The sequence below is a fragment of the Verticillium nonalfalfae genome (genome assembly GCF_003724135.2).
Source record: "Verticillium nonalfalfae strain VnAa140/NRRL 66861 chromosome Unknown scaffold_68, whole genome shotgun sequence".
In the NCBI taxonomy this organism is placed as follows: domain Eukaryota; kingdom Fungi; phylum Ascomycota; class Sordariomycetes; order Glomerellales; family Plectosphaerellaceae; genus Verticillium; species Verticillium nonalfalfae.
The window spans coordinates 77738-98929 of record NW_021167293.1 but is presented as its reverse complement, the minus strand read 5'-3'; the positions used below and the strand labels follow the sequence as shown (position 1 = coordinate 98929).

Genomic DNA, 21192 nt, shown 5'->3' with positions numbered 1-21192 from the left:
AACAGAGTTGCACATGCACCTGTGCAAAGGCCATAGCTCAACTGGTCCCCCTCCCAAAAAGAGGCGTCGAATAGAGTCACGCCGAACCGAAAAGAGACCCATCATATTCACCTAATCATTCAGCGGCCGCCGAAACCGTTGCGGCCGCCGACGCCGGCTGCGGCAACGTTTCCCGCCGTCGTCCAGCTCTCTGATGCGTGGCTTGTTCGTGGCTTGCATCAGGCTAAAAGGGGGGGTTGCTTGGAGCTGGAGAGCGCTGGAGAGCGGGAGAGTGAGTGAGTCCATGGCCGCTCGCTGTCCAGATTAAGCGATTATTTGACGCGCGTAGCAAAGTCAAACAGCAACGAGGCGTCATGTGAAACGGGGAGAGCGCGTGGGAAGGAAAACAAGTGTAGAGCTTGCATTCGACGTAGGCATCTGACAAAGTAACAGTACTTCGAAGACCTCGCGGCATGAGAAAAAGGCTTCCCGTCCCCTGCAGAGCGGAGCCACGTTGCCGGGTGTCATTTCAACGCATCGGTCTTACAACGTTGTGTTACCCTCGTCCTCGTCGCGTGTACAGTCGGTATGGGCGGAGATTTGTGAAGCTGAGCGAGGCGCAAATGGCGTCTTACTGCTTCGTCATCCCACTCGTGACGCCCAAGGCGGGGAGGGGGGAGAGAGGGAAAACAACACAGGCTAAACACTGTGGCTTGCGTTGAGTCACTGAGCGAGAGGGCCAAAAGTGAGATCAAAAGGCGCGAAAGGGGGACTTAGAGGGGAGGATTACCAATCTGCTCGCGTGAATAATCCAGCGAGGCGGCTGTTTTGGGGGTTGGTGTTTTAGCAGCCTCGATGACACCATATCGAGACGGGGAGACTCAGCTGGTCTGAGCTGACCCAGTCCGACAAGCCCCCATCATGTTGACATGTCGTCCGAAGGGCGGACGCTTGGGCCAGGTGACAAGACTGGTCCAGCGCTGTCGCTCTCCCGCCTGGGCGCGCCTTGGAATCCGTGACCCCTTCCGAAGCACGCCCTGTGACGAGTCTTTCTTCTGCCCAGCGTGATTGACAACTACTGGTGGTGCTGGACAACAGCAGGGTCCTGCCGATGTCGGCGCTCCGAGGGTCGGACGTCGGGGGGGTGGGTTGTCGAACACGCACCTACCTAGGGAAAGGCGCATTCGACAATACTCCCCATTTTCGCTTCCTCGATCTGCTTTGAGTGGAATATGGGGTTGGTTCTGGGGGAAAAGAGGCGGGTACGCGGGATGGTAGGACGGAGTTTCAGCGGAGATGAGCATGTTTCTTGCCATGGTGCTCTCTTGTGGCTTGAGGCTACTGAAGCAAACGGAGTGGGTGGGATGGTGATGCTTTCAGAGCGCGCCGTCAAGCCGTCGAAGCCATCTGGCGCCGCTGGCTCACACTAGGTACCTAGGTATCGTGGTGGGCAACTGCCTTGCCTTACTTACACGTAGACGCGTAGACGTGGTGCAGCAGGCTCTGGCGCCGGCAGTTCAGCAGGGTAGTACAGCAGCTGGCACTTACTCCTGATCGGCGGCAACTGGCACTACGTACAGGTAGACCGAAGAGCTATTGGGCCATTCGTGCAGGTTGAAGTGCCCGTCAGCTTTGAAAGTAGGCGTCAATGGCACCAAGGCTTGGTCTCCCGTCGGCTGAAAGTGGGCACCCCTCAAGTACCTGTCTCTGAACCTCCAAACATGGGGAACAGTCTGACGAGAAAATCCAAAGTGCAGAAAAAAAAAAAAAACTTCCCAGGGATGACGATCCAGAATTTTTCTCGAACATTCAAGGCCACATGCCCACACCAGCAAAGCTTGAGACCCCCGTTTGGTCCAAACATGCAGCCGGTCTGGCCACCCAATGTCGTAAGGGGATCCACGGCGCGGCTCAAAATGGAGACACAGGCAGTCTAAGAAGACCCGCTTGCTTCCGCTGCGCGATGCTTCCACGATCGTTCTACTGCACACAAAAGCAGGAAACCGGGAATAAAGGCTTCTCACCACACCATTACCTTGATGCACGGCTCAAGATGGAGAGCCGCAAGTGCGGTTCCCCCCTTGTCATGGCTCGAGAAGACGTGCGCAGCGCCGAGCATGTCGGGCGAGGGCGCTTGGCGTGGCGTGTGGTGCGCATCGCGAAGTGTGACATCGTGGTTGTTTGACTAGGTAGCATCATTCTGGACGAGAATGAGGTAAAGGAACCCGCCTTACATGGTAGGGTCCACGAAACATGGCGGCCCATGCCATCGTTTGAGGGCATGCTACAGTAAACGGGTGGAGGCTCCGCAAAATGCATCGTGCAGCATGGTGCATTGAGCGCAGTATCGTGATAAAAGGCTAGACTGTGTAATAATAAAACAAGCGAGGAGAGAAGAAAATTCTCCTCAGACGTGACCTTGGTTCGGCCAGTGGCCAGCCGGACAGGACCTTGCAGCAAAAGTACTGGCGCATCGTGGTGTCATGGGCACCGCAGGCGGATGGATCTCATTAGACATGACTTCCCCTTACGTAGAAACCTGGCGAGGCCGACGATGGTTGCCCCCCTGGCAACCCCTCCTCCCCCCGTGCGACCCCGTGTGGTGGTGCCGGCGGGTGGCTGGCCGGAGCGGAAAAAAGGGTGAAAATTTTCCCAGGGGCCCTGAACACCACTAGCTACAGCGCTTAAGGCCCCCCTCGACAGTGTACGTTAGGCGCACGCGGGAAGCCGACGTGGCCCCGTCGGCGGACCGTGTACGTTAAGGCGACCCGAGCAGATGGATCCCCACCCAACCCGCCCAGGTCCGCGCGCATCACTTAGCGGCAAGGCGCCGTGTGGCCGGATGGATACCATTAGACACGAGAACCGTGTGCGTTAGGCGCAGCCGGGCACGAGGTGGTCCTTCGGGGACCATCGATGGCGGAAGGGAGGGGCAGTTTCACCGTCTCTCGCAAAGTAGAGATACTTGCTCTACCTTGGCTGGATTGCTCGTTGAAATTCGTGTCGGTGTCATCGAGAGCTTGCGACGGCGCGGAGATGCATGTTTTGCTGGGGGGATGGATGGTGGTGGTTCATTGCTGTTTTGGGCCATGTGTGCCTGGAGTTGTTGCTTGGGGCTGTCGATGACTTGGGCCAACGCAAAGAGCACTCCAGGAAGAGGAACGGGTTGAAAGAGGCAAGGTCGGCTTTCGGTACCGTCGTCTGCTGCGCTCGGTGTGTGCTGTCGGGACGGTCTCCTGTTGGCTGTTTCGATCTGCAGTCAGTCAGTCAGTCACTTGCTGCCCAGCCTGGCCAACAGCACCAATGGACGTGCATGGCCACCGGGGGGTCCCTCAATGAACAGGCGTGGCCAGCTGATGTCACACACAATCCTGGCATCTGGCGACGGCTTCCGCCAAGTGGGCCTGTAGCACAAATTCCGTCATGACGTTGGATCCATCCATCCCACCTGAGGATCGTAAGACGTGCGCGCGCGCGAGCACCCGTCAGAAGTCAAGGGTTCTTCATCGAGCCGTCGTGAGCCGGTCAAACCCAAGTCAGGGGCCACCCTTCACAGTGAAGTGTAAGAGTCAGAAACTTGCCGCTGGGGTGACCAGGTTCGTGGTCCTCAAGGTGGATGAGCAAATGCGACAAGTTGAATGTGGGTTTCTCACGCCTTGTGATGACAAGATGGCGCTAGCCTTGAGTGCTGGCTGCCATTGAACGTGGCGTACGCCTTTCGACGGTAGCTCACCGACAGGGCCTGCCTAATAATGGAACCAACGTGAATGAAGGAGACGGGCTCCGTGCCGCTATGGAAGAACATGGTTCGTTTGTTGGTCAGTCAATCCACAGACAATGAGCTCCGGCGAGCTTCTGCTGCTCGCAGTGGAGGTCCAAGTCCAGACAGAGGGGCAGCATCGATTCGCGAGACCGACCCATCAGGGAGACGAGAGCCAAGCAGGATCAGGAGGCAGCTCCAGCGGGTACTAGTTGGAAGGCGCTTTCAGCACAGTCACAGCGCCCCCGCGCGCTGTGAGGAAGTGTCGACCCTGCCGACCTTTTGACCTCCCAGAGATGGAATTGAATTGGCGTGGACGGTCCAAGGTCCGGAGGTCGGCGTCTCCACTCGCAGTACAAGCGAAGACAAGGTGGGGACGTGAGACCCACCCTCCGGAACGAGTCACAGGCGCAGGGCGTGCTGGACATGCAACACACTGGCAATGCACCACGGCAGCCCCACCTCCATCTCATCCCAGGACCAAGCCCATCCCTCATCACCCACCCACTCGATCGCTCCTACCCATCCACATCCACTTCGAGCCGGGTCTGTGCAAGTGCGAAGGGCAGGCCCAAGAAGATGGCGGAGGTACTCCTGCCATGTACAGGTACCGACCAGGTGTGCGTCCAGCCCCCGGCCCGCCAGACGACACGCCCTGCCAGTACTCGGTCCTCAGTACTCGGTGCCCCTTGGCCATGGCCCACGGCAGCTCGTCCATGCCCCCAACCAAGCCATGACACCCATGAGCCATGACACCCATGGGGCGCCATCGAAAGGTAGTTAAAGAAGCTTCTCCTCCTCCCCGTCCGTCGATCATGGGTCGGCAGCCATTATCCTCCTTCTCTCAGGCAAGCACGTCTTCACTTGCTTTCAAATCATCTCTTGCATTGTCATCAAGTCGACCTTGTCATCAACCCCTCATGACGCCCTGCCCATCACAGCATCACCAACCACAACAGCTACCACTTCCATAAAGAGCACCACTTGGGAAGCCTACTAGATCGTCTAGACAGGCTCTCCCACACCATCAACAGCCTGCTCCAGTCCCATCGACTGCTGCCCGTTGCCTACTCATCTCACTGACACCCCTTGACTGAACTGAAAAGGGGTCTCATCGTGGTCCAAGGCATCTGAGAGAACCAAGCCCTCCCTCCACTTATTCCGTCACTTAGACCATTGTCACCAACACCGCCGACATGTCCTCCGTCAGCGACATCAGCTCTGTCTTCGGCTCTTTCGCCCGCCCTCCCATCCCCAAGGGCCCCAGCATCGAGATCAAGCTGGACAACCACTACAACTCCAAGGTCTACTCTTCCGGCTCCCCGGTGGCCGGCGAGGTCACCATCACCCCCTGGAAGGACACCCGTTTCGACTTTGTCTCCATCGTTCTCATCGGCCACTCGCGCACCCGCCTCGACGCTGCGCAGATCGCCCAGCACTCCTCGCACACCTTCCTCAAGCTCAACATGCCCATTCCCGCCTCGGCCTACCCCGTGCCCCGCGTCTTCGAGGCTGGCCACAAGTACAGCATTCCCTTCAACTTCGTCATTCCTCACCATCTGACCTTGAGCGCCTGCAACCACCCGAAGCAGTCGGATGCCGTCTATGACCAGCACATGCGTCTGCCCGCCTCGATGGGTGCCTGGGGCAAGGACGACATGTCGCCCCAGATGGCGCGCGTCGAGTACATGGTCAAGGCCCGCGTCGCCGAGATGCCTGAGCTTGGCGGCCGTCCGATCAAGGTGATGGAGGATCACTACCACATCAACGTACTCCCCATCTCCCCGGAAGACCCCCCTCTGAACATCACGTCTGAGGACAAGGGCTATCGCCTCACCAAGGCCAAGACGCTTCGAAAGAACATTTTCACGGCCAAGCAGGGCCGCATCATCGCCAATGCCATTCAGCCTCCAGCCATCCGCCTCGGCGCCGACGGCCGTACTGCCTCGGAGACATCCGTCACAGTGAACCTTACTTTCGAGCCCACGTCGCCCGAGATTGTGCCTCCCAACGCCAGCCACGTCTCGGCCAAGGTCCACGCGGCAACATGGTTCAGCGCTGCGCCCATCTCCAGCCTGCCCAACATGGGCGACGCTCGCCACAGCTACGCGGCGCTGCCCCAGCTGAGCTACTCGACATCTGTATCACTCTTCTCGGATGATCTCGAGAAGACCCAGTGGCAGATCCGCGCCACGAACCCGTCGCGCCGCGACTCTGGCTACTCCAGCGAGGGCCAGCCCGACAGCAACTCGGACTCGGACCAGCCGTCGAGCCGTCGCAGCAGCAAGTCGGCGGCTTCAGGCAAGGCACCCGTCTTCCATGAGACGGCACTTCACATTCCCGTGCGCATCCCCACCGGACGCAAGCTCTTCCTCCCCACCTTCCACAGCTGCCTCATCTCTCGCACCTACACCCTGCAAGTCGGCGTCACGGTTGGCGACGCCAAGCTCAACCTATCGGTGCCTCTTCAGGTCATTGTTGAGCCCACGGCCGACCAGATGATGCAGGCTACCGGCCTCCCCAGCTTTGACGCTGTCATGGCCCTGCAGGAGGCTGCAGATGCCGATGAGCTTCTCCGTGGCCGCGTCATGCGCCAGCCGGACCCTGATTACCAGGAGACGAGCGTGCTTCCTGGTTACGGCGATTTCCTGGTGAGCAGGGCTGTCCACGCTACTTGAGTGCCAATGCACCAACGCCTGATTTCTACGAGGGCCTAACAGGCCTTGACACGAATTTCCTCAGCCTTCCTAGGCGTTCTTTCTTTTTTCTTTACTACATGTCCATCTTGTTTCTCTCCTTTGTTGTTCACGATATAGAGTTGGATACCTACTGCAGTCAAAGAGTACTAGCATGGCGTTTTGGGATGACGAACGAAATACCCGTCTGTTCTGGCATAAAATAGTTGGTTGATAGTATGAGATGAGCTGCAATTTTTTTGGGTCCACATACGCATACACATACATAACATAATATGACAAAATAATTGGACAATATCTCAGGCTCGTCATGCTGGCGAGCGTCTCTGTGCGAACGATGACTATCACAAGGTCAAGATGGGGCAGCCCATCTGGGCGGGTCAGACGGATGACCAACGAAGCCAGCTGTCGCTTCAGCCAGCCTCATGGTTTCGCCGATCAGTTCTAGACCTTTTGGCTGTAACAGTAGCGACGATATCTGAGATCATCAATGACTCCCTGTGATTTGTGCACGTCGTTCACAGGCCACGCTAGGCACCCCCAGCAGCAGACGTCAATGGTCATGTAGCCAATGTAAGGGTACATAGGCACATGCCTCAAGCGTAGCCTTACTCAATTGAACCCACAGTTCAAACGTAAGTGTGTCTGACGGAAGCGCGGAGAGGGGAGCTGACGCATTCAAACGTGGCTGTCTCCGTCTCGAGATGCTGGTGGAGGGAGATGCAGCCAATGATGATAATCGCACGAAGCTTGTCAGTATACCTTGGTAGGGGTATAAGGGGGGCTACGTATCGAGAAGATGAGCCTCCCTCCCAGGGCGATCTTTCTCGATGGGCCCGACGTCGGCAGGGTACGTGCGCTCGATGGGGCGCCCGGCAGTTGGCGGCGCTAATGGGTCTTGGCATACTGTGGGTACGGGCCTTGTCATGGGCGTTACGTCGAAGTGGTCTTGGTGTCGTGCGACCTCTTTGCAATGGTTCGTTGAGAAGAGTGCCTGTTTTGCCGAACACAGAGTCACCCGAACGAACACCACAATCGGGATCTGAATCTAGCGTCAGGGAAGGAACACAGATTCAGGATGAAAGTGAAAGAGGAAGAAAAAAAAACTTTCCATTCTGTTGAGTGTGCTATGAAAAGGGTGTTGAGGATGCCTACTGGGTTTCAATGCCGGTTGCGGGTTTGCGCCTGCTGGTCGCGGATGCTTGGTGCGGGCCGGCACCCAGCCAGCCAGCCAGCTCGGGATGGCGACATGGTGATTGGGAGGTATAGCGCTGCGCCGTTTGGGTTCGTCAGGTCCCTATTTTTTTCCCTTCCCGACCTTTGCGAGACGTGTTCCAGATAAGACCCAGGCTTTCCGCTGATCTGCAGGGACGAGCGTCGTGAACCTGTCTGTGCCTGGCGTTGACACATTGGGTTTGAAACATTGTCTCGAGGAAGCACGACGGGCAGGTGACGACGGGGCCGATCTTTGGTTCCAGACCTTCTCAGATATAGATGGAGAGTCCGCAGTCAGATCATGGCACAGCTGTTTAAGCTCGACGTAAGCTTAATCACATCGGGCCTACTGCTGCCTGCCTTGGTCGGTCTGTTATCTCGTTGTTGGCGACAATAAAATGACAAGCACATGAAATCACTGGGAACGTTTCGCTTCATTCTTGTTCACCTGGCGAGACATGACGTCTGCCTAAGTTCAGTTCAGGCACTTTGCCATGACACGGATGACAGTCTGTCAAGGTACCTAGCGAACCGGGAAGAGCCCGTACGAGCACGTGCGCTACCGATGAGAGTCGCCGCTTATTTCATGTCACCTTGGTCTTTCGAAACAGGCATCAACAACGTAACAATCCGTGCACCTGTTTCCTTGACGTCCTCCAACGACAGTACGGAGTGATACTTGTGTAACCAGATGCCTCATGACCCACCCACTGTGACGACCCACGATCTCCACCAAAACGGGGTAAATCTCGACCGGTGCGAAAATACCTCATATACTACAGAGCCCACCCTGTTTTCCAACAACAACTCCCTGTGGTGTAGTTGGCTATCACGTTCGACTGTAATTGTCATCGATTTCCATCGAAAGGTCACCGGCTCGATTCCGGTCGGGGAGATCACCACAGGAAGCTCAGCTTCCTTCTCTTTTTTTGCTTTTTCCCTCTGCATCCTGCGTGGGACGTGACCCACTGGGTCAACCTGCAGAAAATATCTGATTCGCCGTGCCCGCTACAGAGTATTGTTGTGCGGCCTTTCGGGATCATTGATATGGACGCCTCCGATTCCATGACAAGTGCCCTGACAGTATCATGATTTGTTCCTTGCTCGGCACATCGCGTAACACGCGATACGAAAAGATCCAGGTCGTGGTACTATGCTTGACGTACTCGGTGACTATGCGTGCACAAAGAACTCGTCGTCCTGCACCTGCCATACTTCTCAAATCACCAAGTCGCTCCAGGAAGTCAACACCTTGGCGTCTTTTCACCCATGGTTTGCCGTCCCATGGCCTGCATCGCCCTTCGGATCGCGTCGTACTATCTTATGATGCATGGGGGGAAGGAAGCAGAGAAACTGCCAGAGTGACCCGTGGCCATGGACTTTAGCCAAATTCTTCCACGGCACCACGCCTCGGTTTCCTCGTCCCAAATTTCAAAATGCCATGGTGTACATCATCGATAACGCATCGCTGAGCGGTTCATGCCTCGCCATGTGACCCGTCTTCTCGCATCTCGCAGACTCGTCAACCCTTGCAGATCCCCCTTGGCCATCTGTCCGTCCGCATACAACAGATGACAGCATGTGAAATGATCAGGGAGTCTCAAACCAGACACCTTCGCAGCTCGTTCTAGAACGATAGTAACTACAACGTTCTCGTCAACAGGCGGCTCAGAGGCACTCATCCAAAGAGCCGAAGAACTGCACAGCTTGGCATGAACAACGCTGATAGTGCGAACTGGTGATACCTCCAAGCGTCACCTCGATGATTAACAAGTCGGTAATCGAGTACCATGATGAACGAAAGCGAGTCACATGTCTGCAATCAATGGCGGTATTTGTCATATATTATCAAACGGGGTCATACATGTCCTATGAACATATGTACGATGGCCCCGAAACCCCAAACCAAGTCATCCATTCGTAAAGAGCGTAATAGAGGGTTTGTACCCCCTCAATGGGTAGGTCATGTGTCGTAAATAAAGATCTAACGTAATACAAGGGGCTCAAATCCATGCGCCCAGATGTTTGAAGGCCTTGTACCAATATCGTCCATGTGGCTTTCGGCTTTCCAATACACAGGATACATAAAAGAAGCCCGTCTATCCTATTAAACTTTGTCGTAATGCCTGGAAAAATTACTGGCGGGAAAGGTGAATGAGTGTACGGATGGGAAGTGGGTGCGTGAAGGTCATTCCTTGCTCAGAAGAGGGCAACAGCCAGAGCAGCTGCGAGGACGAGGCCGCTGAACGACATCGACGAAGCGCTGCCAGGAGCAACCTCGACAGGCTCGGTTGAAGTGGGCTCGGGTGCAGGGACAGTCTCATTGCCGGCATGAGTGGGAATGGCGGAAGCGTGGGTGACGGTGGTAGATCCAACGAGAGTGGTCTCAACGTGGACCGACGACAGCGCGCTGGCCGTAGGGGCCGGCACAGGGACAGGGGCGGGGACGCCACCGGAGGGTTCCTCGCTATTGTCATCACCATCGTGGTCATCAGACGCATCCGAGGGAACGGGGGCAGGCACAGCTTCGCTCGTCTCGATAGGAGCAGGACCAGCAGTGTGTTCATCCTCGTCACCCTGTACGGGTTCGCCCGGGATGGGGGCAACGACGGTCGTCGTCGGTCCGGGAGCAACAGCGGTGGCAGTCGATGCAGTAGCAGAGATGGCGGTCGTGGCCCGAACCGTGGAGGATGAAGAAGCAGAGCCAGCGGCGTCACAAGACAGGTCGTACAGGGGCTGGGTGGTCAGATCAGGGCCGATAACACCGAAGCTGGGGTTGGGGGTTCCAGGGCTGTTGCGGAACGAGTACCACCAGGTGTTGGTCTCGCCGAACAACGGGCAGCCGACTTCCTGGTAAAAGATCTCGGCGTTTTCGGGCGAGGGGACGGCATTGCCAACAGTGTCGCCGCTTGTGGGCCAGCCGGTCTCAGTGATCCAGATGGGCTTGCTGCCGACGGCGTTACGGGTGCGCTGGAGAGCACGGTCGAAGAGAGCCTTGCCGTTGGAGATGTCGTTGTCCTGGGTTTCCTCGAAGTATGCGTAAGCGTCGAAGCCAATCCAATCGGACGCATCAATGACGGCCTGGTTGCTGCTGTTGTCCCAAGCATTCCAGGTGTCGACGTGGCCTAGAGGGTAGGCGGCAAAAGAAGTGCCCTCAATGACATCCCGGACCTGATTGAAGTAATCGACAAGAGTGTTGGGGTTGGCGCCCGGGTTCTCATTGGCGGCGATGCCAGTGGGCGAGTTGCGGTACAGGTCCTCGCTGCCGATGGAAATACCGGCAACCAGGCCATCGAGCTGATCGCCATACTCCTCGATGGTACGGCGGAGGGCAGCAATCTCGTTACTGAAGGCCTCTGAGCCGGCGGACGCCCACAGACCGAGTAGGAGGCTAGTGCGGGTGTCGATGGCGGCTTGGATAGCAGCGATGGGGTCGTTGGTCGTGCCGGCCTGCACCATGGTGTACAGACGGGCGCTGTTGAAGGCTCCGTTGGTACCCTCGAGGTTCTGGGCTGTCTCGAATTCGTCGGTGAAATCCTGGAGAGACTTGGGTCGACCATCCGTGAAGACGTTGCCATAGTTGAAGCCTTGGAAGGCAGCTTGGGCCGACTGAACGGCGGCCAAGAGGGCCGCACCGCTTGTGAAGGAACGCATGATGGAGAATTTTGCGCAGTTCGAAACTACCGTCAGCTTCTGACGTGTTGTGGAAGTGCGGTAGTGTCTATGATGGGGAGGACCGCGAGGTCTGAAAGTTATCTATCACTGCTCAAACGAGAGACAACAGTGAAACCTGAAATAGGCAAAAGAACTATCCAGAAATTGATGGGCAGTTTATGAGGGGATGCAAAGGTGAAGAGAATGAAAGAAGCGATAGGATTGGATTTTGAAAGGCGGAAGGATGCTGTCCAAAGCACGAAAAGAAGAACAGTCGAATGACGAAGGCCCAAGGTGGATGCGTCCAGCGGAGGTGACAGAGCCGAGGAAAACAGCGCTCTCGCCAAGAGCCCGCTTGCCGCCATCGCGTATAGTCCAAGCCTGGGCAGACTTGGTGACCTCAATCTTTAGCTGGCTGGAAGGGCATGGGGGCGATGATCAACTGGATGTGGTGCTTCAATGCAGCTCGAAGTCGTTTGTGCGGACACGAGAGAAGTGGCAAAGAGCGACCCCACCCATCCCACCATCATCTCCATGGCGCCCCATCGGTCGAAGCCCCCAAAACAACCTTGGATGGCCAAAAAAAGGCATTGCCCCTTGTTGCTGTGCTGTCAGGGCGAAACATCGACCCAATGGGAGCCAGACGGGTAGGGCATCCTTGCGTCGTTTCTACCAGAGAGCCAAAGAATCGGCGGAGAAGCCGTCCGTAGCTCGACCGCAGACGTACCGCGCTGGGAATACGATATCATCCAGCCATGTCGTCATTTTTCTGGACAAACAGACCTCCCCCGGATCAGGTCAAGAGACACTATCGAAAGCTCGCCGAGTTTTGAAGTTTTGAGAGCGAGAGCGAAAGCCAAGCGATGCCTGATGCTTCCTGCGCTCGACTGATTTGTGGCATGATTGCCTACTCGAATGAACGCGACGTCCGACATTGCGTGAGCAACGGGTAAAACTCCTTGTGCCTGTTGACTTACCTGATCCGGCCTGCCACGCAATTCATCTGTCATGCAGGTACAATGGCGGCTAAACAGAGTTTTCCTATAGACGGACTCGTCGGCTTGGTCTCTGCGCCAAAGTCGACACTAGAAGATCGTCGAATGGCGATGAATTCGTCGGCAGACCATCGTGCCTATTACAGACAACCAGACAACACATCGCCTCCCTGTACATCCGCTAGCCATCATGTTGGCACGCACAGCCACGCTTTGAGTGACTTCGAGGCGTCTTGAACTCAAGGTTTCACCGCGGATGGCTCGCTACTACCCGCTTACCGTCCGCCCGTAACTGCGAACGTGCTATACAGCCTTGTCTTTTTATGTGAAGTGAAGATCGCTCATTTGATCGCTTCTAAGGTTGCATTGGGTATCTTTCTGTTTGCTTCACTGTCGTCCCTATTCGTATCGTGTCATCTCGTCGTGCTTGCTCGATCAGACCCTACCATAATCAAACAAATCCTCGTATGCCGCGGATTCCTGCTGACTTCTTTTCCTTCTTGTCGCCGTCTTCCCTCTTCTTACCTTTCTCTTCCTTGCGTATCCGATTCTGAACACCCCCTGCGTTTTGCTGTCAGTGAAACTTCACGCCAGACTCGGAGGCATACACTCGCCTCGACCGTAGATCCGCTGGTCCGGGCTCGCATTGCTTCCTGACCCGGCCCCCTCTGTACCCGGCGATGAAGACACCGTGGGAACAGGCGTTGAGGATTTCGTATCGAGTGCCGGTGTTGTGTTGAACGATGATGTTACTGGGTCGAGATAGTCCGGGTCGGAAAAAACCCGGTGTGGCCTTGACCTCACATTGACCGGACTACTGGAATGCGTCGACCCGTCGTCACCCTCCATGCGAAAAGGGAATTCGTGACGGCCTTGCGACGTAACAGAACCTACCGCCAACTTGCCATCCTCGTATTGGGACTGCAACACGGTAAACCTCCTCATGAGGTTCGTGTATTGCTTCTGCAGCTCAGCCTGTTTTGCTCGACTGGCCGCAAGGGTACCCTCCGCCGTTGTGTCGTCGCCGGCGGCGACCGTACGCCTAGGTCGTCGCCCTTCCTGCGCCTCTGCCAATTGCATCGTGAGAGCAGCAATCTGAGACTGGCAGAGCTTCTTGGTCTTCTCAAGTTCTCTCTCCTTGGACGCAAGCTTGAGGTCTAGTATCTCAGAGCGATTCTCGGACTCGGCAGCTGAATTCATCGCTGTTTGTCTCTCTACCTCCTTGGCCTGAAGATCACGCTCTGACATGGTGAGTCTGTCGACTTCAGCCTTGAGACGAGAGATCTCAGCTGCCTCAATCTCAACAGATTGCATGTTCTGCCTTGAGTTCAGTTCCTTCACTTCGGCGTCGCACACAATCTTGCGGAGCTTCTCGCCCTCCTGCTTTGCGCTCAGCAGCTCTCTACGCAAAGACTCCTCTGTCGTCTTGGTCTTTTTCGACTCTTCCCTCAGTGTACGGAGCTTTGCTGACAGGTCAGATTCCCATTTCTTGGCTAGAGTTCGACTCCTTTCAGATTCCTTTCTGATCTGCATCTCCGCCTTCTTCGCATCATCAAGTCTGTTTCTCAGATTGCGGTTCGCCAGGATAAGGTGCTGCGCCTCGGCTTCGCTTGCAGCTTCGCGAACTTGCTTGCGCCGCAGCTCACCAATGTGTGCCATATGCTGCTGCTTCAGATATCTTTCAAAGTTCAGATCGTTCTGCAGCAGCATGACCTGCCGCTGCAAATGGGCTGATTGGGTCTGTGTTCCAGCGAGTGATAGTGGCGATGGGACCACCGGCGCGGGCGTTGGTGCATGGCTCGGGACGTGACTTGCCAGGCCTTCTGGAAAAGAATCGGCATGACTTAGAGCCAACGATGGCACGCTATCATTCGCCAGAGACTGATGCAAGCCTGACTTGATGGCCTTGTTGGACTGTATCATATCTTGCAGGTGCGTATGCGAATTGGACACAACAAGATGAGGAGGGAGTGTCGGGCTGTCTCCGTCAACTCCACGGCTTCGCGTATCCGTAGAATCTCTGTTAGAAAAATGACTTGATTGAGATGGCTGCCGCTGGACTGTCGACTGTATCCTGCTGCTCGCCTGCGATTCACGCCCCGAGTCCTGCGTGTTTCTCCAGCTGTCAATATTCGAGTCTGGACCCGAACCACTGAGAAGTGCAGGATCAAGGCCTTCGGACCCATCACTAAAGAAGGAACTGGCAGCACCTGCAACTTGAGATGCAGGCATGAGCTCGCTTGAGACTGTGTCGGTGGGCACTCGGAGAGCCATGCAGTCAGCCACCAGCTCAGCGGGCTCGCAGTTGAGCCAACGCCCAAGGTCGGTTTTTTCCGAGTCTATCGTGAGAGTATAAAAGTTGGGATGCAACAGGTGACTTTGTCGAAACCTCTCTGATCGATCGCGAATCTCGGTCGGCTGAACGTCAACCTCGTCAGACTCGGCGGCATTGGCATGCCTGAGATAGCGCTGGGGCTTTCTGATATAGTCTGTAAAGTTGAGAGGGTACATTCCATACAAGATGGTGAAGTAGCTTGCGAGATGGCGGATTTCGAGATCGTCCGACTCCGCACAGAAAGTCGAAGCTTCCCATCCGGAAGCGGATGTGAGGCTTCGTGCGTCGTTGTCCTCCGAAGCTGCCTCAACAGTGCCAGTGCGCTCATTGTCCCAGAAAAGCAGTCTGGCGTAAATGTTGAACAATATCGGCAAAAAGGGAACAAGTGAGCTCGGCATGTGAGGGAGGATCATAATCAGAGTCGTGATCGCTAAAGAAACTGCAGTGGTCGAGGTATCGTGTTGGAGGCAACGAAGTAAGTTCCCAAAAAGAGGTGTCTGTAAGATCAAATGCAAGTGTGGAGGTTGTTTCTGAATGAAGTCGCACAGCATCCTCGCTGATCTGCTCCGATACTCGCTTTTGACAAAATATTTATCGATGAGGAGAAGAAAATCCTGGCTTGGGTCAGCAGGTCGCTCCTAGATGGTTGTCCGAAAGATGGAAACGGACTTTGGGTTTCTTTTTGCCCCACGCAATCAAGCCTTCTCGCATGGGACGTTCGGTGGAACCTCCTCCAATATCGCTCTCGTCGCCCTGCGAGGATTCAATGGGACGATGCTTGTCCATCCAGGCGAGATAGAGGCGTTCAGCAAAGGGATTCACAGCACCATCTGCCTTGTTTTCTTGCTCGTCGACATCTCCCATCATCAGTAGGTCCATAGTTCCTGCGGCCGACTCCGCCAGTAGTCCTTTCTCCTGCACAGCGTTCATCTCGACAGATTCGCCCATGATGTCCCACCAGTGAAACAGTCGGGCCGGGGTGCGGATCACAGTCACGAAGCGGCGGAAGATAGCGATGAAGCTGGCATATCGTGACGGCTGGCCTGCAACATGGCTATTGTATATGGCCTGCAGTTCATCGTGCAGCTTCTCGGAGGTTTGATCGTCAAATTTCTCGTGCTTGTCAAGATACGCCTCAATGGCTCGAGTGAGCTCGTCCGGGAGGGGGAGTGTCGGCGCATTGCTGTAGTAGGCGTTGATGGCCTTAGAGAGGTCTTTCAAGGAGCTACGGATATTCTTGTTAGCTTGCGCGTCCCAAACGCGTGTCCTACACCGCCGACAGCCCAAGCTTGTGGTCGACGATGGGTTTTGGTGAAGCTGTTACAGCTCGAAGCTCAAGAGGGACCGAGGCAGAATATCGCGCATGTGCGGTAGGTAGGACTGGAACAAGAAAAGCGATACGACTTACCCAGAAGACGCCATGACACAGGTCTCACGGCCTCATAGGGCCGGCTGGCAACGACAAGACTTGAGGTCGTAAGTGCGTGGTCCGAGGGGTGACATGCAACAGTTAGACGACAAATCTGCTGATGTTGCAGGGCAGCTCGGCAGGTCGCATGGACCACCCAGAGCTTGCCAGGGCACTCTAGGGCTGCTAGGCCAGACCAGGCTTCCGCGGGCGGGGCTACGAGTGCAGGCGAGCAGGCGAGCAGCCACGGGTGACGGGTCCGGTGGAGCGCGATGAGCTGCAGGCAAGGGCAGGTGCCGGCGCTCCACATTACCCACCCGTCCTTGCCGCAGGCGGCCCAGTTTCTGTAGCTGTCTCAGCCCGTCGCGGTGCAGTGTGAGCTCACTTGGGTTTACCCCGCATTCTGAGTAGGAATGTTTGTCGCATGACCCTAGAAACACACCACTGGACCGCCGGGGTAGAGCATCTCATGCTGTAGGAGGTGGGTCCTGGCATGACGGAAGGCACCACCGATCCCTGAGCTACTGATGCTGCTTCTGCTGCTTGCTGGCGCTCTCTTGCTGGACCAGACGGTGCAGGACCGTTGCCGTTGGTCAAGCTTCCCCTCGAATGCATTTGGGAGCTGCGAGGAGCTGTCCTAAAGCTCAGCTGTTACGCCTTTGGTAGATCTGCCCCTCACCTAAGGTCACGGGGAGGTCACGGGTCTTCCACTCTCGATTCGATCTTCTTTCCTACTTCTTCCCCTCCTCTCCGGCCGTTTCTACTCTTCTTCCTTCCCCCCTCCCATTCCATCATCATCACACACTCATCAACTGTCTGTTCTACTGCACCCAACATCTCGAGCTACTATATACCCAATTGACGCGGTATATCTTTCCCAAAGCCCTCAAGGTCTTGACACGCTTCCCCCCACTGCAAAACTCACCAACCCCACCAAATACCGGCACGATGGCAACCAAGACTTCTGCAGTGGCGGACGAGCCGATTGAGGTTCTGTTCGCCCTGCACCCCAATTTCAACATTACTGACTTTGCCGGTCCTCTCGAGGTCTTTGCGACTGCCAACTACGAGAATGACAAGTGTAAGTGCTCAGCTCGATCCCCTGACAAGCAAGTGTGGCTGTCCAAACCCTATCCCTCGACCCCTCTCTTGGACCCCGCATTCGTGACGATCACCTCACACACAATGGCCAACCATTAGCTAACTGTACATTCAGCTACCACGGCTTTCGAATGCACCGTGGCCGCTGCCGAGCCCAAGGTCATGTCCGAGCAGGGCGTCTTCATTGGCTCTCAGATCTCCTACAAGGAGGCACACGAGCGCCTGAATGACTTCGATGTTCTCGTCGTTGTCGGTGGCGGCACTGATGCCGTCATTAAAAGTGAGGCTGAACCCCTTCAGCTCATCGATGCGTACTCCGAGCTTCAGCAGAAGGACACCATTCGCGAGCGTACCCTTCTTTCCATCTGCACCGGCTCTCTCTTCCTCGCCAAGCAGGGCATCCTCGCCGGCTTGTCTGCTACCACCCACCCCGACTTCCTCACTACTTTTGAGAACCTCTGCAGCAAGTCTGCGCAGAAGACTCTCGGTGAGCGCACCGACGTCATCGAGAGCGCTCGCTATGTCGTGAACAACCTCCGCTTCGACATTGGCGACGAGGACGAGAACCCCTACATTCGACGTACATCCGACGCTGGCCGTCGCCCCTCCAATGCCCGGTATGCCCCGAATATGACCTCACGGCATAGGTTCGCGTACTAATAACCACCACAGAAAGGGCAGCATTTCCTTCCAGGGCTCAGGACGACGCGAATCCGTTGCTCGTCGCGCAGCGATGCGTCTCGGCGGTCTTCGCGTTGTCACGAGCGGGGGGGTCAGCGCTGGTATAGATGCGGCTCTATACATGGTCAGCGCTCTCATCTCGGAGGAGTCGGCTAACGAGGTGGCCCGCGTGATGCAGTGGAACTGGGTTAAGGGTGTCGTCGTCGACGGCCTTGATGTGTAAATTATAGACAGCGAGGCGAACAAGGAGCAGCCCCAAGAGGCTCGCTATGGGTATGGTTATATTTTTTGAAGGATCTTAACGCCTTCTCTGTTTGCTATAGGAATAAATGCTTGGCTTGAGATCTTTATTTTCCACTGTCGATGACCTTTTGTTATGATGCCTGATCCACGACGAACACCTGACTGGCGTCCTTCGTATAAGCCAGCCCATCAAACAGCTCTTGCTCGGCACCCGGGTCATGTTTTCAGCGAGAATTGATGTCACTCAAAACCTCATGAAATAGCAATCGAATCGCATCGGGTATTAGATTCTGCGATCCTGAGTTTTGCAATGTCAAGACAGCTTGTACTAGTCTGACCAATGAAGGTGGGGTGAGAAGGAGGTACGCTTACATAATCGGATTTTCGTGGCTCATTGGTGGGTCCCACTGAACCAATCAACGCGACCGACAAAGACTCCCTGAATTTTTGGCCGTCTGGATCACATTGAAGCAGCCGATTTCCAGGCCGTCGACGTCGTGTTGAACACCTCATCCATCACAACATGTCGCAGCCAGCACAAGCGCTAGCCAAGGCGCCTTTCCGCCTAGGAAAGAAGAATGTTTTTCTGTACGTATTGTCTTCAAGTAACCTCTGTCCCTGCTCCAGCTCAATCTGACGGACCTGTAGCCCGAACCATGTAATCACCTTCCACCGAAAGGACCACAACCCTCCAAACTGGGCGACCTTCGAGGTCCCCCTGCGATTCAACAAGTTCGACATTCGCGACTACCTTTGGAACCTCTACGGCGTCGAGACGACCGCCGTCCGCAGCTGGGTCAAGATGCCCCCTGTTGAGCGCAAGCTTGACGGACGCGGCGCGGCCTATCACCCCAAGTCGATCAAGTTCATGACCGTCGAGCTCACGCGGCCATTTGTGTGGCCCCAAGTGCCCGAGGACCTGGAGCCCTGGAACAAGAAGCTCTGGGATGCGCGCGAAAAGCGCCAAGCGGACCAGAATATCACGAGGAACGAGCAGGCATCGGGCAAGCTCAAGTACCCCAGCAAGGAGCCCATGACCAGCCACCGCAAGGCGGTGAAGGAGAGGGCGGAGATGCTGCTGAAGGGACAGGCCGAGTGGAAGACGGATGCGGTGCTGGACGAGAAGTGGGAGAAGCAGGCGTGATAGAGGCCGGGGACACGGCGGGCGAGGGGAAGAAAGATGTATCATACTGTCCATGCAAGGCGTGGGTTGTACAACACGTGTTTCAAGCTTGGGACCATAAAATAAGGCGATTTTTTTCTCAAACCGTTCTCCTCACTCATCGTAGGGTGCCCTTGGGGTGTGCGCAGCAGTATCGACCTCGTTCGAGTTGAACCATTGGTTTCGCTCTTGGAAGCGAAGGGCCTCGTTTCCCCAACTCCACCACCCGGCTGTAAGGTTCCTCGCAAACACCTCGAGACCGACGAACCCTTGTGGGAGCACGTCGTCAAAGACGGGGCGGAGATTAGGCTTCCTTGAGTGAATGTCCGGTACTGCGAGCAATACCCTCTGCGGTACCTTGGCCCGGCTTCCAATTCGTCTGGCAATGAGCAGCCGCTCCCAAGGCTTCCTCCAGGCCGAGTCGAGCTCAAACATTGGCTTCCCCGTTGACGTGATCTTGAGCCACGTCCATTCGGTGACAAGCTCCAGCCCCCATTCGGTGAGCATACCTGTGCCACTGGCGGTCAACAGTTCAACGAGACTGGGTTTGTTGGTGACCCAGACGGCGACAAGTCCATCTGCGGCCAGATGAGATGCGACGGGAATCTGGGACAGCAGAGATCTTGTCGCAGCTACGTTCGACGCAGTGGCATAGCCATCGCGTTTCCGCTTCACGGATCGATTCGGCCAAGGAGGGTCCAGAAGTATGAGATCAAAGGATGGCGCCTCTTCGATGAAGTTTCCTCTCTTTTCCTCTACGGTACCGTCAAAATAGTGACTTTTGATCGGGATGAAATGAGTCAATTCGTCTTCAGACGGAGCCGCGGTCTCGTTCTGCCGCGTGATTCGAGAAAGACAGAATGGGCCCGTGTGATGCTCCAACAGCATGTCGAGAGCTCCTTTTACGGCTGCCCCTGTCATGAGATCTGCCAATAAAGCCGAGGGCTCCTGGCCATGACGTCTGCTGTCGGCATCCTTAGGTTCTGGCGTCGGGAAAGGGGCTGAGATGGGCACGCCCGAGAGGATGCGGCGTGGTGGGGTTTGGCCCGGCAGGACCTGGGCTTCCTCCAGAGATCTTGGTATATCCAGGAGAAAGACCGACTTCTTTTCATCCTGAAATAAGATACAGGACCTGCTGTCTAGCTTATTGGAGGCTAGCGTCGACTCTGTGGCTGACATATAGTGCAACAGTCAAACTCCTGGCGGAGCTGCTGCTAACAAGTTGCTGGTGGTATTGCCATCCGATGATCGTAGATACTAAGTTGGGGATCGAAAACCAGAATTAGATTGTCAAACACACAGGCTTGATGATGAAAGGCTAACTGCATTACGTAAGAGGAAATGTTCGTTTGTGGGTATCTTTCGTTCAAGCACGCTCTCTAAAAGGCAATGAAGGTGCCCAACCGTGCTTCATTCTCTCGAGCGAACTGTATCCAGCATTCCGCATCCACTGCTGCACTTGCCCAAAATACCTGCAAGAACTGCAGTGACGTGTTGTTGAACCATAGTCCAGTGGTGGACAGCGAGGCGAGGTATAGCTGCTCGACTGCAGCTTGCCTCTGCTTGTCGCCGTGGCACTCTGTACCTGCAATGAAAAGGGGGAAGAAAAGGTCATGTGAAAGCGCCTGCGTAGGCCCTGCGAGTACAGAGTGCATTTCCTGCAGAAGAGGTTCCAGTATTGTGCTGACAAGGTTCGAAACCTTGTCGGCAGATGCAAATGCTTGGTGGCTGTATATAAGGCTGGCGTAGTAGTGGGCCTTCAGCACTGCATCAAGACTCTGCTGTTTATAGACTTCCTCTGCAGAAAAAGGACAGGAGGTAGAGAGAGTATTGTAGGCTCTGTCGATCTTTTCGCGCCACTCTGCCATGTTCACTTCAGGGCCATTTCGGTGTTGCATTTGCAGAGCACGATGTCGTCTACGTTCCTCGATTGTGATCTCGTAGACGAGCCCCGTGAAAGCCC

At 55.7% G+C, this 21192-nt stretch overlaps 6 protein-coding genes and 1 non-coding gene across 7 annotated transcripts; 4 read left to right on the top strand and 3 right to left on the bottom strand.

The window, feature by feature from the left end:
* Positions 1–4935: 4935 nt before the first annotated feature.
* D7B24_007973 (uncharacterized protein) lies at positions 4936–6417 on the top strand (the record flags this gene model as incomplete). Its single annotated transcript, XM_028642072.1, has 1 exon — positions 4936–6417. One exon carries the CDS (start codon positions 4936–4938, stop codon positions 6415–6417), a length of 1482 nt encoding a protein of 493 aa, XP_028494037.1.
* Positions 6418–8457: 2040 nt separating this feature from the next.
* Positions 8458–8546, top strand: D7B24_007972. The gene has a single exon. It is a non-coding gene; the product is annotated as a tRNA-Tyr (tRNA).
* A 1303-nt stretch (positions 8547–9849) lies between these two features.
* D7B24_007971 (uncharacterized protein) lies at positions 9850–11304 on the bottom strand (the record flags this gene model as incomplete). Its single annotated transcript, XM_028642071.1, has 1 exon — positions 9850–11304. One exon carries the CDS (start codon positions 11302–11304, stop codon positions 9850–9852), a length of 1455 nt encoding a protein of 484 aa, XP_028494036.1.
* A 1580-nt stretch (positions 11305–12884) lies between these two features.
* On the bottom strand, positions 12885–15999 carry D7B24_007970 (uncharacterized protein; the record flags this gene model as incomplete). The annotated part of the gene is made up of 5 exons (XM_028642070.1): positions 12885–14029; positions 14450–14979; positions 15208–15248; positions 15304–15901; positions 15959–15999. The coding sequence occupies 5 exons, from the start codon at positions 15997–15999 to the stop codon at positions 12885–12887; spliced, it is 2355 nt and encodes a 784-aa protein (XP_028494035.1).
* Positions 16000–16990: 991 nt separating this feature from the next.
* D7B24_007969 (uncharacterized protein) lies at positions 16991–18047 on the top strand (the record flags this gene model as incomplete). The annotated part of the gene is made up of 3 exons (XM_028642069.1): positions 16991–17123; positions 17259–17760; positions 17816–18047. 3 exons carry the CDS (start codon positions 16991–16993, stop codon positions 18045–18047), a joined length of 867 nt encoding a protein of 288 aa, XP_028494034.1.
* A 543-nt stretch (positions 18048–18590) lies between these two features.
* Positions 18591–19211, top strand: D7B24_007968 (uncharacterized protein; the record flags this gene model as incomplete). Its single annotated transcript, XM_028642068.1, has 2 exons — positions 18591–18655; positions 18716–19211. 2 exons carry the CDS (start codon positions 18591–18593, stop codon positions 19209–19211), a joined length of 561 nt encoding a protein of 186 aa, XP_028494033.1.
* A 132-nt stretch (positions 19212–19343) lies between these two features.
* Positions 19344–20408, bottom strand: D7B24_007967 (uncharacterized protein; the record flags this gene model as incomplete). The annotated part of the gene is made up of 1 exon (XM_028642067.1): positions 19344–20408. One exon carries the CDS (start codon positions 20406–20408, stop codon positions 19344–19346), a length of 1065 nt encoding a protein of 354 aa, XP_028494032.1.
* Positions 20409–21192: the final 784 nt, after the last annotated feature.